General features: G+C 47.2%; 1 protein-coding gene across 11 annotated transcripts in view; it reads right to left on the bottom strand.

Annotated features, from left to right (window-relative positions):
* Positions 1-16015, bottom strand: part of PC (pyruvate carboxylase) — a 263520-nt gene that overhangs the window by 158752 nt on the left and 88753 nt on the right. For all 11 annotated transcript variants that reach the window (XM_079956475.1, XM_079956470.1, XM_079956471.1 and 8 more), the window contains one exon: positions 9098-9216. In XM_079956475.1, the coding sequence (XP_079812601.1) occupies positions 9098-9216 (119 nt within the window). The remainder of the gene's footprint in view (positions 1-9097; positions 9217-16015) is intronic.

Below are 16015 nucleotides of genomic sequence, written 5' to 3' on the forward strand. Positions count from 1 at the left end.
ATTCATTCTGCACAGACTTTCCAAGAAGGGCCTTAATGCAGATTTTGGATCTATTCATTTGTTTACGACATTTTCACCCATCTTTTCCTCCAGTAGAGCAGAGCAAACCATGCGTTCATTCTCCGCTCCCCCCCTATGCTCCTGCAGTCTGTCCCCTCCCACCTGTGATCCTTACAACAACCCTCTGAGGTAGGATGGCTAAGGCAGAAAGAGAAGGAATGACTGGCCCAATTCACCCCGTGAGCATCAGGTTGATCTCTGCTTTAACCAGTACATGACACTGCAAGGACAGCCCTGTGGATGTTTTTGGACTACAGCTCCCATGGTCATCTTGGGCCATGGCATGGAGAGAGCTGACAGAGAAAAGGTTTTTCTCCCCCACATGTTAACACTAGAACTTGTGGACATCCAACGAAGCTGAATGTTGGAAGATTCAGGACAGATAAAAGAAAGTGCTTAATGCAGTGCGGTTACACTATGGAACTCCCTCCTGCAGGAGACAGTGATGGCCACCAACCTAGATTGTTTGAAAAGAGGATTAACTTGTGGAGAAGGCTAGCAAGGGCTGCTGGCTCTGCCTCCACATTCGGAGGCAGCAGTGCTTCTGAATACCAGTTGCAAGAAGTCACAGGAGAGGAGAGGGCTCTTGCGCTCAAATCCTGTTTTCAGGCTCCCCCCTGGGACATCTTGTTGGCTGCTGCAAGAACAGGATGCTGCACTAGGAGGTTGACTGGCCTGATCCAGCAGGTTCTTATGGGCTTCTGCAGGGACACAGGTCCCCCCCCCAGCAGTGCTGGCTTTCAGGGCACAGGAGCAGACCCAGGAGACACCACCCAGACAGCCCCACCTGCAAGAGAAATTGCACACGCTCCTCAGTGTGTAGAACGGTTCCACACGCAGCTGTGCCACGCAAGGTGCCCGCCAGAGGACGATGTGCCAGGTGGGCCACATTTCTCTCTTCCATGCAAGAGCCCAGCCTCTCATCGCCACAAAGCCCTGTCTCTCCACCTGGGTCCTGCATTCCTCATCTCATTCCGTGATCCCTCCCAACGCTCTCTTTCTCTCTGCTCGCAAATCGTATTCGAGCAGTGAAATATTAAAGTGGCCCTCGCAATGAGCTGGCAGAGCTATTTATATGCAGCGCCGCTCCTGCGCAGGGACAGCCGGCTCCGAACTTCAAAGGCCATTAGCAACACGCCTGCCGAACTCCTGTTAACCGCTCATAAACCTCGCGCGGAGGACGGCAGCCGCCTCAGCCAGCGAGGCAGCGCACTCTCTTGCACCGGGGGCCGTGACCCTCCCTCTTGACTCTTACTGTGCGGGAAATTAAGAGACACGATTTCTCATTACATTACTCATTACTCCCAAAATTGCTAACGCGGAGTCTCAACCCTCAAAAGGCCATTTGCATGCCATTTCCCGGGGCGGGAGAGAGTACAGCGTGGGAATGGGAGTGGCAGGAAGGAAACGGAGAAGCTCCTTTAAAAAAGTCTGCTGTGACAAGGGGCACCAGGACCCCACATGCCGTACACTCCATTCAAGATAGCTCCAATGCCTTAATCACTCCATGTGCCCCGTGAAGTCTGGATGTGCCAACTGTCTGCCCATATTATAAGAACATCAGACAAGCCCCCTGGATCTGGCCAATGGCCCATCTAGTCCAGCATCCTGTTTTTAGGGTACAAGAGCCCTCTCCCCTCCTGGGGCTTCTAAAGGACCCCTGACAGTTAAGTCCAGTCGCAGATGACTCTGGGATTGTGGTGCTCATTTCGCTTTACAGGCCGAGGGAGCTGGCGTTTGTCTGCAGACAGTTTTTCCGGGTCATGTGGCCAGCATGACTAAGCCACTTCTGGCGAAACCAGAGCAGCGCACGGAAACGCTGTTTACCTTCCTGCCAGAGTGGTAACTACTTATCTACTTGCACTTTTTGGTGTGCTTTTGAACTGCTAGCTGGGACTGAGCAACGGGAGCTCACCCCGTCACGGGGATTCAAACTGCCAACCTTCTGATCAGCAAGCCCAAGAAGCTCAGTGGTTTAGACCACAGTGCCACCTGCACCCTTGTATGGCTTCTAGCAACTGGTATTCAGAAGCATAAATGCCTCTGAATGTGGAGACAGAGCATAGTTATAGTAGCTAGTAGCCATTGATAGTCTTTTCCTCCATGAATATACCCGATCCTCTTTTCCAAGTTATCTAGGTTGGTGGCCATCACTGCCTCTTGCTGGAGTGAGTTCCAAAGGCTAATGGCCTTTGAAGTTCGGAGCCGGCTGTCCCCACGCAGGAGTGGCACTGCATATAAATAGCTCTGTCAGCTTATTGCGAGGGCCACTTAACTATGTGCTGTGTGAAGTCCTTTCTTTTATCTGCCCTGAATCTTCCAACATGCAGCCTCAGTGGATGTCCAGGAGTTCTAGTGTGATGAGAGGGAGAGAAAGACCTTTCTCTATCTATTTTCTCCATGCCATGCATAATTTTATAAACCTTTATCATATCGCCTGTTATTTGCCTTTCTCTAAACTTAAAAGTCCCAGTGGCTGCATGCTCTATTGTAAGAACACCAGGAGAGCCTTGGCCAGGTCAAAGGCCCATCTAATTCAGCACCCTGTTCTCCCCGTGGCCAACCAGAAGCCCCAGTGGGAAGCCCCAAAGTAGGTCCTGGGCGCAACAGCAGCCCTCTCCCAGCTTCTGGCTCCCAGCAGTTGGCAAATTTTGTGAAATAAATGAAGAATCGCAAGCACGCGCTCTGTCAGGGTGGGTGTCTCTGCTCCCATCTGCAAATGTGGCACCTGGTTCAAGGCAACAAGACTGCACCCTCCTGTTCAGGCTCCTGTTCAGTCACTGCCATGTCCAGTTCTACCCCTGCCACACACACACACACACCCCTTGGCTACTCCAAGCTCTCCACAGACTCCAGCGAGGCTCCTGCTCCACAGTAAGGTCCCTGCTCCCCCTTTCTAAGCAAATGAAGTCAGTGCAGAAAGAGCTCCCCTCATCCTCCAGTCCCAGTTCTCACCAATTCAGCCCCCTCCTTTGTGCTTCCTCCTCTTCCTCCTCCTGCATCAGAGCCTGTCAAGCCAAGCGCAAACTCAACAGCTCTGCACAGCTCGTGACAAAGCCAACCGTGACATTTAATGCATATTTTGCATTTAGCATGCACAACTGTTGTTCTTGTTGTTTTAAAAATTAAGTCGCCCCTGCTGGGTGAGCAAATTTAACTATTGGGATTGCAGTAGGTGGAAAGGAAGCAGTTAAGACTTGGCTGCCCTGCTGTAGTCCTAATGAAAATCCTTCCTCTTAAGAGGGGAAGGTGGGAACACACACAACTCTCTTCAGTGCAAACAGTAGCTTCAGGGGAGCTATTTTGGTCAGGACTACAGCATGGGAGGAAGGGGTTAATAGCCCCCTAAAAAATGCTTGCTGCAATCCTTGTAGTTTTAAAGTTCTACCACCATCCAACAACTGCTAGGCCCATTTTTATTTTTTATTCCACTTGATTTTTCATGGTTTTTAAATTTCCTCTGCTCTTCTTAGCTTGAGCATTCTGTTTTCACGCTGTTGTTGCATTTTAGTTTTGTTACTGAGCAAATTAAAAATGTTTCATTTACCTTTGTTGTTACATCTTGTGTGTCCTGTTTTAATTCTGTAGTTGCATTTTCATTTTGTCATTGTGCACACATATGTTTATTTTCCTCTGTGAACCTTTGTTCACAGATGGGGAAGAAATTCCACAACAATACCACCACCTGGGCCGAAGGAGGTAAAACAAGGAGGAAACTGACAGAACACAAACAAAACCTCACAGCAAATAATTAAGAATTAATCAACATATATTTTGCCGCTAATCATGCCAGTGTGAATGGGGGCTTTTTGTTTGTGTTTTGTTTCCACTTCCCGCACCACCACCATCCAATTTAAAACAACACAGTCCATGTTTCTTAGGTGCCCCCAAAACAGCACCACCAGCACCACCACAACCCACTGATTTATGACTTGCCCTTCACCGTAAGGTCCCAGGGCAGGCCACCGCAATTTAAAAATACAATATTAAAAACAGTTTGAAACAAATTAGAATAGGGTGGGTCCTCTCCCTCCCTCTCCCTTTTCTCTCTTGTCAAAGTCCTGGGTAAAGAGGTGGGTCTTCAGCCTATGAACAAAGGCGTTGGGCATATCATTAGAACAAGCCACTCTCCAATACAGTTGTGTGGTTGCTGGATGTTCACAGGAGAAGCTGGCTGTGCTGAGACACAAGCAAAGAGGAGGATACAGGACCTTGGACAGCTCCAAGGGATCCTGCTATGGCATCAACATAAGAACCCTCATAAGCTTTGAAAAGTATATGAGTAAACACTGGTCTAAGGAAAACATGTTGTTATGTTTAGATTAAGTTTGTAAAGTTGACCTAGGAAAAACTAATACATTCAGAACATTAAAGATGAGATGTATAAGATGCAATGTAAATAAGAATTTAAAGTTTAAGGGATGATGAGTATTGGATGAGGAAAGCCACATGGGGTACTAATATCATCCTTTCTTTTTTTCTTGGTCATTAATTTTGGGGATGTATGTACTTTTGTTGGGGGGGGGGAACAATTATTGTTTGTTTGCCTGCCTATGGGGGGAAAAGAACACTCATAAGCTGCCTACTCTCAGCAGCCAGGAACATCATAACTAGACACTGGAGGGTCCTGTCAGGAGTGAACATGGACCATTGGTAGCAAACCATATGGGAAACAGCCCTACTAGAACAGCTAACCAACAAATTGAAACTAGCACAAAGACAAACAAAAGAGGACACCTTGATCCCAGTGTGGCTCCCCTCCATTACATACACAGCCCAATGAGACAAAAATAAAAAACAAAACAAGACAAGACAAGACAAAAAAAAACCATACAGCATACAAATTGATATGGCTAACTTGACCTAACAACACCCCCCACGCACACACAAAGTTCACTGCAGCCAACTGAAGTTAGCCCAGGGCCCCCCCCAACCTCTCTCACCACCAGTGAAAACTAATAAATGAACAGAAAGAGAACCTACTCACATGGTACTGACACAAAACCCTTGCACATACACTATGTAAAAGAATGCAAATTTACTAACCCTCTTCTCACTCCCTTGCTTCTTCCCCAACCTTATACTGTCTATAATATTAGTGTCTCACATCGGATATAACAGATCTGTAGAAAAGATTCCATGAACGATAAACAGACACTGTATGTACTTTTGTAATTCAAGAAAATCTTTAATAAAAACATTTTTTTAAAAAAGACGAGCACTGCTGGATCCATTTCACCTTGGTCCTAGAAACACCCCTCCCCTGTTGCTTACAGTCCCTCTCCTGCAGCAGATTCTTACAGGGTACCCAAAGGCAGGGTTGGGGTAGCTGGAAACACTCTTCCCGCAATCTTGGGAGTCCAGGGTGTGCTTCAACCACTGGATTAAGATCTTAGTTTGCTAGCCATGCACCTGCCAGTCCAGTGGCCCATGCCTTGCTTATGTAGCATACTGATTTGAGCATTAATGGTTTTACTAGAAACCAAAATCCGAGTCAAAGTACTTTGTCCAATGTGGGCCTGTATTCCTTTGCCTATGGAGGTCCCAGAATAGAGTCCTTGCCCGCCCATTAGGAAGTAGCCTGGACATCATCCTGGCCCTCAGACGCACACACTACAAGGTCCCTGGGTCATGGTATCTCAATCCCTCCCTGATCCACGCCAAGGTATACAGAGGAGAGATCTGCAGACACTCGTTCCCAATGAATCCCCTCAGCAAATGAGGGCAGGCGGCATATAAGGAACCCAGCATATGTTTTGAACATCACAGTCGGTCCACAAAGGGAAAGCAATTTATCATTTCATAATTAAATCTTCTTGCCCACCCCCACCTGAGACTCTCACGCCAAGCTCTGCACAGGACCAGAATGCGAAGCAGCACCTGCTCCACAGAACGAGCAAGAAAAGGCCTAAGTGACCATTGTCAGAGATTCTGCCCCTTCTGCTTGCAAGCACACCCAATTCACACCTAGCCCCACAACAGAGGCAACTGGATGTCCCTGCTCAATGGGAAAACCTCACAGGTGGGATTTGAAGGCTCACTGCTTTCCAGAAGGGTCTTGCACAGCTGTGCACACCTAAAGCTATAGAATGTGAAATCAAGCACAGGATTTAGCTCCTTGAGAAACTCAAGCTTTCGTTTTTAAGCTTCTAGTCTTCATTGCCGAAAAGATACCCTTGAAAGTGGGTAGGTTACGCCTGGTGATATTTCTGGGGCTGGATGGGAATAAGGTTTCCCAGTGACTGGGGGTGATGCTCCCTTCCTTTCCTCAGCTCTGTCCTATTTGACTTCCAAAACCAGGAATAATGCAAAGTGTTCAATTTGCACCATTTATACTGGCCACAGAACCTGCCTTTTCTCAGTGCAGAATCTGAATTGCTGAGATGCAGAATCAGAGATCATAGAGTTGGAAGGAGACCCTGAGGATCATCTGGTCCAACCTGAATACGAAGCTGTCCCATACGGGGATTGAACCTGCAACCTTGCCATTATCAGCACCACACTCTAACCAACTGAGCTATCCGTAGGATAAGAACTCCAGCAAAGAGAAGATGCTGCCCTATCCCTATTCCTGCAATAATAATAATAATAATAATAATAATAATAATAATAATAATGATGATGATGTAAAAATGCAATTATTTATTTTATAAAATGCATTTGCTCCAACACCAAGGTACTTGGATATACAGAACAATAGGTATGCATAACACACATCTAACTGGCATGCACGGTCAAAGGACTGCTCCTGGCTCCGCCCGAGGTTCCCTGCTGCCAGCAACAACTAGCATAGATGAATCAAGTCTTATATCTTTTAGGCACGATAGTCCCAAGAGCAGACTTCAAAGACACCAAGTGAAACTAGAGTGCACTGATTCAGGGGGGTTGGGGGGAGATGCATTAAACCAGCTGTGATGTTGTATTGTGTTTTTAGTATTTTTGTTGGGAGCCTCCCAGAGTGGCTGGGGCAACCCAGTCAGATGGGGGGCATATAAATAATAAATTATAATAATAATATTATGATTATCCCACTCAGGAATTCCACTCAGTTGGAATATTGGCAAATGCTCTGCAAGGGTCCTACTTCCTGGGATCCTCCCCACCACTCAGATTTTGGGAGTGACTCCTTGAAAATCCAAAAAGCCTTAATGCTGGAGAGCGTCTGCTGGCTTTTGTTTTGGCAAGTACCCCAGATTGCATCCTATACTGGGGCCCATGTGGTATCCAAGTTACACCCCTAAAATTCAGTGAGAGGTTGTCTCAATTCTGTGCCAAGGAAAGTGTAATTCTGCAATCTCAATGGATTTTAGAAACATGCTTGAGTTCTCAGTTTGCCTAGCTTTTCAATCTTTCTCTACCTCGCTGGGGTACGATTTATCTGACTTTTAGTTGTCATGGGGAGCGGCAAGGAACCCCTTCCCACCCGCAAGGAAACCTCTGTCCAAGACATTTTGCTGCCTGAGGCGAACCAAAAAATGGCTCCTCCCACCACCATGTATCCCTCCTACAAAACAAACAAAATAACAGGATTTTATGTCCCATGAACCCTCACCGACGCTGCTTGAGCCATAGGACTGGGTGGGGCGTGAGGGCAATGGTGGAGCCTGCACTCAGCCACCAAGACGTGCATATCCAGCAGCCTCTGCTGTAATTCCACGTTGCCCATCTGGCTTCCCCTAGCCCTGGCAGCAGCCAGCCAGAGCGAGACACTATTTTGTGCCACCCAGAAACATTGCACAAGGATGCCATTTGCACAAGTACATGGCAGGGAGAAGGAAGATAAGCCAAGAGTGTCCTACAGCACATGCTCGGTTTATTTGAAGTTCAGGAGAACACACCAGCAGCTCCACACACCCCTGCACCGGGAGCAAGAGGTTGTAGGAAGCAGAGCTAGATCTACCACTAGGCAAAAGGAGCCAGGGAAATCAGGCGTGGGGTTGTTTAGCGACTGCTTTTGGAGTGCCAGACTGCCTCTCCAGCAAGATAAGCAAACTAGGACCCTGAGCCAAATCTGCCACCCCTCCCATTCTGCCGCTGAAGCACCTACCTCACCTTGTCTCATTATAGAGCCGGCCCTGTATGGGAGCCTCTTTAGATATCTGGCTCATTTGGATGAGCCAAATTGCCTGAGCCCTTGACCTCCAATCTTCTTCATCTGTGCATCCTGCCACCAGCAGGATGCTCTCCCTGTCTCTGGAAACACGAGAATCCTTGGACCGTTTTGCAGCGCTCACGATCATAGCTATCCAAATCCACCTGAATCAACCCAGGCGCTTCATCCCACTAATAACCAGAGCCATATTTCACATTTGTTGTACGTGTCCGGCGTTGTCAAGAATCCGCTGCACCATTAACTCTGCTGGAAACAAACTGCTACTCAGGCCCCCTGGATTTCCCAATACGTGCCTAATTGATAATGACAGCAATAACGACCTAACATTTATTACCAAGCACGGCATGACAAGACTGTAAAAACATGCTAATATTTGCAGGGCCATCCAGGTTGGGCTGTAACTGTTTTGGCAGCCGACACTGGGGGAAAACTGCAGCGGCAACAAACACCCTCTCCCTCTGGCCCTCTCCCCCAGGCAAAGCAGCAAACCTGCAGCAATTTCTAAAGAGGGGGAAACCAATATGGAGGGATGGAGGATAATGCATAGTCAGCTCATACTACTTTGTGAAGGAGACTCAAGGCCACCATTCCCCAGCCTGGTGCCCTCCAGATATTTTGCAGTCCAATTCCCATCAGCCCCAGAATCAAATAACCGTGCTGGCTGGGGCTGGTGGGATTTGTAGTCTCAAATGGCTATGCTGGCCAATGAGATTTGGTGGTTCTCCAGATAACACAGACCCTTCTTTTTCTCCCCCCTACTTTCAGGCCCGCACCTCATCTCCTAATTCCAGTTCTTCCTGATTCTTCCAGTGTGTTCCTTACTGGCACAGCCTCGTCCTGGCCTTCTGGGTCTCTTGGTCACCCCAGAGTGTGACGGAATGTTGGGCGCCTGTTTGCATCAGCCCATCAGGGGGCGTCACTTACTCTGTGATTTCTTCAGTCACTGTGTGCTCCACTTGAAGCCGGGAGTTGACCTCAATGAAGTAATGCTTGCCTTGCTTGTCCACCAGAAACTCCACCGTGCCAGCATTCTCATATCCCACCTGCAAGAGGAAAGCAGCAGGTTGACTCCAGGATGAACGTATTTTATTTGGTTCATGAAATGTATACACCACTTGATTGTAAAAGCAAAAACAAAACAAAAAAACCCACTCATGGCAGTTTGCAAAAAGAGGAAAAACAAGAAACAAATTAAAACACGCATCAACATTCTACATTACCTGGATAGGTTTGTCTAAACAAAAATGTTTTTTGCAGGTGCCAAAAAATAATACAGTGGAGGTGTTTGCCTGATATCAAAAGGCAAGGGGTTCTAAAGGGTAGGGGCTGCCACACTCAAAGATCAGTTTCCTACAAATGTGGAATGGCTATGCATACAGAAGTCCAGAGGCCTCACACAAGCCAACAAAGGCTCTGAAATTCAGTGATTACTTAAGACAGAATTTGCTAGTATTTGCTAACCTGGTGCCCCTCAGATGGTTTGGACTTCCACTCCCATGAGCCAAAGCCAAAACAGTTCTTCCCAAAGCTGGAGAAGTGGGTGGGACGTAACAGGGCTACAGTGATATACTCACAGCACTAACCCTGACACAGGTAACAATAGGGACCTCAATTCTGGGTAGAAACTAAGTCTTGTATGCAGAAGGTCTCAGGTTCAATCACTGTTTCTCCAGGATCTGGGATGGACAAAATTTCCTGCCTAATTCACTGAAGACTGCATTATTGGACAACTCTACAGACTCACACCTGGCATTGTTCTAAGGAACCAAACGATCAGTGCAGTTTTGAAATCAGCTTTGAAAGATCTTGTCTGCCATCTTAATCCAACATGGTGCCCAAGTGTATCCAAGCACAGATGAAAGGCTGCTCCTTGATGCCAGGAACTGTCATGACACATTTGGTTGCAAGTTCTTAAGAGGTGTCAAAATGCAATGTGAACTAACAACTTTCAGAAATGATTTAAATACTGGGCTAAGTGGGTCAATGATCTGATTCAGTAAAAGGCAGCTTCATGCACTGTTTCGTCAGAGCCACCAGTGGTGTGGTGTAGTGGTTAGAGCATCGGATTAGGACCTGGCTGGCCAGGGTTCAAATCCCCACTCAATCATCATGAAGCTCTCTGGGTGACCTTGGAGCAGTCACTGCCTCTCAGCCTAACCTGCCTCGCAGGGTTGTTGTGGGGATTAAAGGATGAGGGGGAGAACCCTGTATCCTACTTTGGGCTCCTTGGGGAAAAGGTAGGATATAAACACAATAAGTAGTAGTAGTAGTAGTAGTAATAATAATAATAATAATAATAATAATACCCTCCTGATTACTAGGATATGTCCTGTGTCCTAAATATCTTATTGTATTACAATACAATTATAAATGCATAGCTTTTGAGTGCACAGGGCACTAGAAGATGAATGTGGTTTATATGGGGGGTAGCTTTCAAGACACTTGGAGACCTTTTTGGCACTTTCAAAAGCAGAGCCCTATCATCTGGAGTTAATGTGGTTTCTGCTGCAGGATCGAAAGAAGAGCAGTGTTAAGTGTTGTATTAGTCACATGGGTCACAATGAAGCATGCAAACAGAGCGGTCTTTTATTAATCAGCATTTTCTCTCCCCCAACCCATGCCACAATTTGTATGTTCTTGGCACAGAAATGGAAGGAAGATGAGACGGCTGAAGTCAAGTGGCTGCCTCGCTTTCATTCCAGCTACAGATCACAGCCGAAGTCTGGCTTACAGAAACAGACGTAAGTATCATAAAATGCACAGCCACACGTCGTCAAAACAATTCACGGCACGAACTGCTGAGAAATACTTTTGGCAAGCAAATGCCACTGCAAAGGCAAACAGTGCGACTTTTCCCCAGTTATATTTCTCTCTCTCTCTCTTTCTGCTGGCAAAAACACATTTTCTTTTTTCTGCTGAGCGATCAGAAAACAATGTCGGAGAGAAGACATTCCAAATATTTCCTCCCCAGTTTCTGATGAGAACTACTCATCAGATAGCTATGCAAATCTTCAACCACCTAACTTGGCACATGTGTGAATGTTCAAAAGATTTATTCATCTGACAACCATCCAAAGCACAAGGCAAAACCCTGGAAACAGCTTTCCCCAAGCTGGTGCCCTTCACTTGTTCACTGATTTATTAGAAAACCTGTATATTGCAATTTCATTAAAATAAAAATAAAAGGTGTTTACAACAATTATACTAAGACAATAAAAATGACATTGTTGTTTTAAACAGATCACCAGCTAACTATTACAGAAAGCGCTTACCTTGATTGTCTGCATATGCCTGGTGGCATAATAAAGTTTTCAGCAAAGGTTTGAAGGTTAATATGGAAGGTGTCTGCTGATCCTCTGTTGGAAGAGCATTCCACAGGGCTGGGCTTATGTTTGAGACTCCAATTCCCACCAGCCTCAGCCAGCGCAGCCGTGTTGGCCAGGGGAAGTGCCTGTCATAACCTAAATGGCCATGCTTACTGGGGCTGATAGGAGTTATGGTCCCAAACATCTGTGGGTCACCAAGTTGGGGAAAGGGTGCCCTAGGAGGTCTCAGGGCTCTTTGGATTACAGTGGCTTTTCAAACTGGCTTATGGTGATCCCTGTGGCTCTTCAGAAGACATTCCAGGGTTCCCTGACGAGAAGATCCAACATGACAGACCAACTGCCCATAAGGACAGCTGGCTTGTCTTGTGGTTCATCCTGGTGGCGCTAAGAGTGCCAGGTGTGCCCTAGGCCAGCCATCCTCAATCTCTTCATGCTCAGGACCAACCTGACTATGCAGGCTGGGGGTGATAGGAGGGAGCCCAAAGGATCTGTGGGGTGCTACATTGCTGAAATTCACTCCCTTCTCTGCAGGTAATCTTGGGAAATGAACCTCTTTGCAATCTTACATAGTGCGGCTCTTGGTCAAAGAGGACTGTGAAAACTCACAGGCCAGGCCAACAGCCTGCCTGAAGCATAGGGAGGTACAGTGGTACCTTGGTTCTTAAACGCCTTGGTACTCAAACAACTTGGAACCCAAACGCTGCAAACCAAAAGTAAGTGTTCCAGTTTGCGAACCTTTTTCGGAAGCGGAATGTACTCCATTTTGAGTGTTATGCTTCCGATCTGAGTGCCACACTTCCGTTTTGAGTGTTACACTGAGGTCTGTCTGTTTTTGCTATTTATTTTGCGTTTTTGCAGCTTTTTTTGTTTTGTTTTTGTGACTGTGTGGAACCCAGCTCAGCTACTGATTGATTGATTGTGTGACTGCAGTACATTGTTTATTGCTTTCATTGTATGGATCAATGGTCTCGTTAGATAGTAAAATTCATGCTAAATTGCTGTTTTAGGGGTTGTTTTTAAAAGTCTGGAACGGATTAATCCATTTTGGATTACTTTCTATGGGGAAGCGCGCCCTGGGTTTTGGAATGCTTTGGTTTTCGAACGGACTTCTGGAACGGATTAAGTTTGAGAACCAAGGTACCATTGTAATAGCCCTGCTGGATCAGGCCAAAGGTCCATCTCACCCAGCATCCTATTCACAAAGATGTTAACCAGATCATAGAACTGTAGAACTGGAAGGGTATCCTGGGGATCATATAGTCCAACCCCTTGCAATGAGATACCCCTTCTGGGAAGCCCATATGTATAAGGGCTAAGCAGATGTCCTGAGCACAAGAGCAGCACTCTCCCCACTTGGGATTCCCAGCAACTTGGGATTCAGAGGCACTACATAGCCAATGCAACTAGGAGACACTGGTGTCCTCCATGCATTTGTCTAATCTACTATAGATTGTGGAAAGCGGTCTATCTGCCCATCCATTCTCTATTGGTTTGGATGCACAAGGTTCCCAAGGCAGAGGAGATGGTCTTTGTCTACGTTTGGGTGTCGAATACCATTTTGAATCAAGATGGTGGACTGAAACATGGATTGGGTGTGACTTTGCCTAATTTGGTGAAGGGCTCAAACTGCATTGATGTGGATAGTTCTGGAGATATTGTCACCTAGTCCTCTTCTAAAGCAATCCCAGTTGATTGCCACTCCTACTGGTTGTGGTTGCAAATTCTGTACTTTAACTAAGCACTGTGAGAAGGAATCTGTCCTCTCTGTTCTGAATCTTTCTCATTCAGCTTTGTTGGAGATCTTCATTGGGTTTTGGTATTACGAGAGAAGAACAGCTCCCTACCCACTTTCTCCACAGGTACATGTACAGCACACATCCCCTCTTATTGGACTTTCCTCCCCAAACTAAGAAGTCACAAATGCTGTAAACTTTCCTCATAGGGGGCTTGCCCTAGCCCTTTCCTCATTTCTGAACTCTACAGTTACTTTTCTGAGCAACAGAACTGTACACAGTACTCCATGTGTGGCTGCACAATAGATTTGTATTTTTAAAAAATAAATGTTTATTAGTTTTCCAATATTTGAACCATAGATTTGTAAAACTGCATGACGATATTGGCAGGTTTGGTCTGCCGATCCATTTCCTAATGACTCCCAGCAAGAAATTTGTTCGGTTTTCCTACACGCAGCTGCTGCAAGCCAGGGTCCTCTGGCAGAGGAGAAGTCATGAGTCCTGAAGAGGTACTGTGGTAGAGTTGATCAGATCAGGATGTGGGTGGCAGTAGGTACTTGTTGATGACCTCTGGCACAGAGAGTAGGGACAGGGCCTCATGCCAGGAGTCACATCCAAGGGAGGGTCCCAGCAGCGTAGCCTCCAAGCACTCCATTCTGCCCCTTCTTGTGTCATTCAGGTGCACTGCGCCTCCTTCACTTCCAGCTCCCATGCCAGCTTCACCGCTGATCCTGGCAGCCCTCTGGCATCAACGGAACATGCCCCGAGCCCACCTTCTCAGGAGCAGTCTGCTGCTCAGTATGGTTCGTAGCCACCACTGTTGCCTCCTCCGTCATCCCAGTTCTAGAGACACCAGAGCAGGAGCTGAAAGACAGCTCAGGCCCAGTCCTCCAGAAGCAGTTCCCATTTGACTGCCCAGCCTAAAGGACACCCTGCTTGCCATGTTGAAATTGTGCACACCCCATTTCCACATAAGGGGACCCACAGGGACATGTCACTTCTTGGATCAATAGCTTAGACCAGGGGTCAGCAAACTTTTTCAGCAGGGGGCCGGTCCACTGTCCCTCAGACCTTGTGGGGGGCTGGACTATATTTTTTTTTTTGGGGGGTGAACAAATTCCTATGCCCCACAAATAACCCAGAGATGCATTTTAAATAAAAGGACACATTCTACTCATGTAAAAACATGCTGATTCCCAGACCGTCTGCGGGCCGGACTTAGAAGGTGATTGGGCCGGATCTGGCCCCCGGGCCTTAGTTTGCCTACCCATGGCTTATACAGCCATACCACCTGCATTGCTTCTGAATCTCTTTCTGTACCGTACTGATGTCAGCAATAAAGAGTTTGGCAGAAACCGAGTCCTCCAAACTTGAGTTCTTCATCCTCCACTGAGAGCTGCGGCAGGAGCAGGAGAGGGCCCAGTTCTCCCAGAAGCAAGAAGCCCAGATGCTGCCAGGGCAGGGAGTACCACTTTCATCAACTTTTGCTCCCCTCACGTTGGAGGCCACAGAAACTCAGGGAACCAAGGCCAAGTGCTAGCAATTTATTTCTCCTGTCTGAGTAGTCAAGTAATTAAAGATTCAAGGTTTTCTTCCCAGGGATAGATTGCTCTCCTCTGGAGCGAGCGCAGCTGAACGCACGGACGGCGATGGCGGGGTAGCGGAAGCTGAAGCAGTTTTCACAAACAGAGGGCGGGGGAGATGGGAAGGATAATTCCAGAGTACTAGCCCCACGTTCATCCTTTATGCCTGGCAAGATGCAGCAAGCTAAGGATGGCGCCCCTCTCCCTCACCTCGGTCCCTTCAGTAAATACCGAGGCGCCAGGCTACGCACCATTAAACCCACAGACCAGAGCAATCTGCTGTCAGATCAAATATTTAGCAGAGAGGCTCAGGGAACGCACGCAGAATCCACACACAAGGATGAGCAAGAGGCGAAGGGCATCGAAAAGGTAGGGACGCTGTGGCAACAGCCTGGCCTGAACAGAGAGGAGAGTTGAAAAAGCCCAAATTAGGAATCTGTGCAACCCTTCCCCATATAGTTTTGCTGGCACATCAGTCCCACCATCCTTACAGCAGCCCCACAAGGGCAGGCCACTATGATTTAATTTATTTAGTGGACTTTTATGCTACTTTATAGGAGAGCAGTGTTGCAAGGCAGCAAACATAGCATACAATAACAGTACTAAACACTTTTGAGGCATACCAGCACCTGAAACTTAGAAAATGCAATAAAACAGTCAACCTAGCACAACAATAGAAGTCAGTGTAAGCAGAACAAAGCAGGAGTACCCCATCAGAAGTCTACTCCATTCGTGTGGCAGAGAACAGGCCTATCTTCAGCGTCCACTTGGAAACTTGCTGGGACAGACTTGTTGGGACTTTTGGGTCATCTAGCTAGGAAGGAGGAGGAGGAGGAGGAGAAGGAGGAGTTTGGACTTGATATCCCACCTTTCACTCCCCTTAAGGAGTCTCAAAATGGCTAACATTCTCCTTTCCCTTCCTCCCCCACAACAAACACTCTGTGAGGTGAGTGGAGCTGAGAGACTTCAAAGAAGTGTGAGTAGCCCAAGGTCACCCAGCAGCTGCATGTGGAGGAGCGGGGAAGCGAACCCGGTTCACCAGATTATGAGACCACTGCTGATGTGTGTCCTGTGCTGATTGACTGGGAACGTGGCAGTTAGAACAGGTGTGTTTGAGGGAAAGTGGCAGTTAGATATTGGAGAGCGAAGGAGAAGAGTAGCTGGTGTGGGTGCTGAGGAGTAGGGGATAGGACAGGATTA

Source organism: Podarcis cretensis (genome assembly GCF_951804945.1).
Source record: "Podarcis cretensis genome assembly, chromosome: 16".
In the NCBI taxonomy this organism is placed as follows: Eukaryota; Metazoa; Chordata; class Lepidosauria; order Squamata; family Lacertidae; genus Podarcis; species Podarcis cretensis.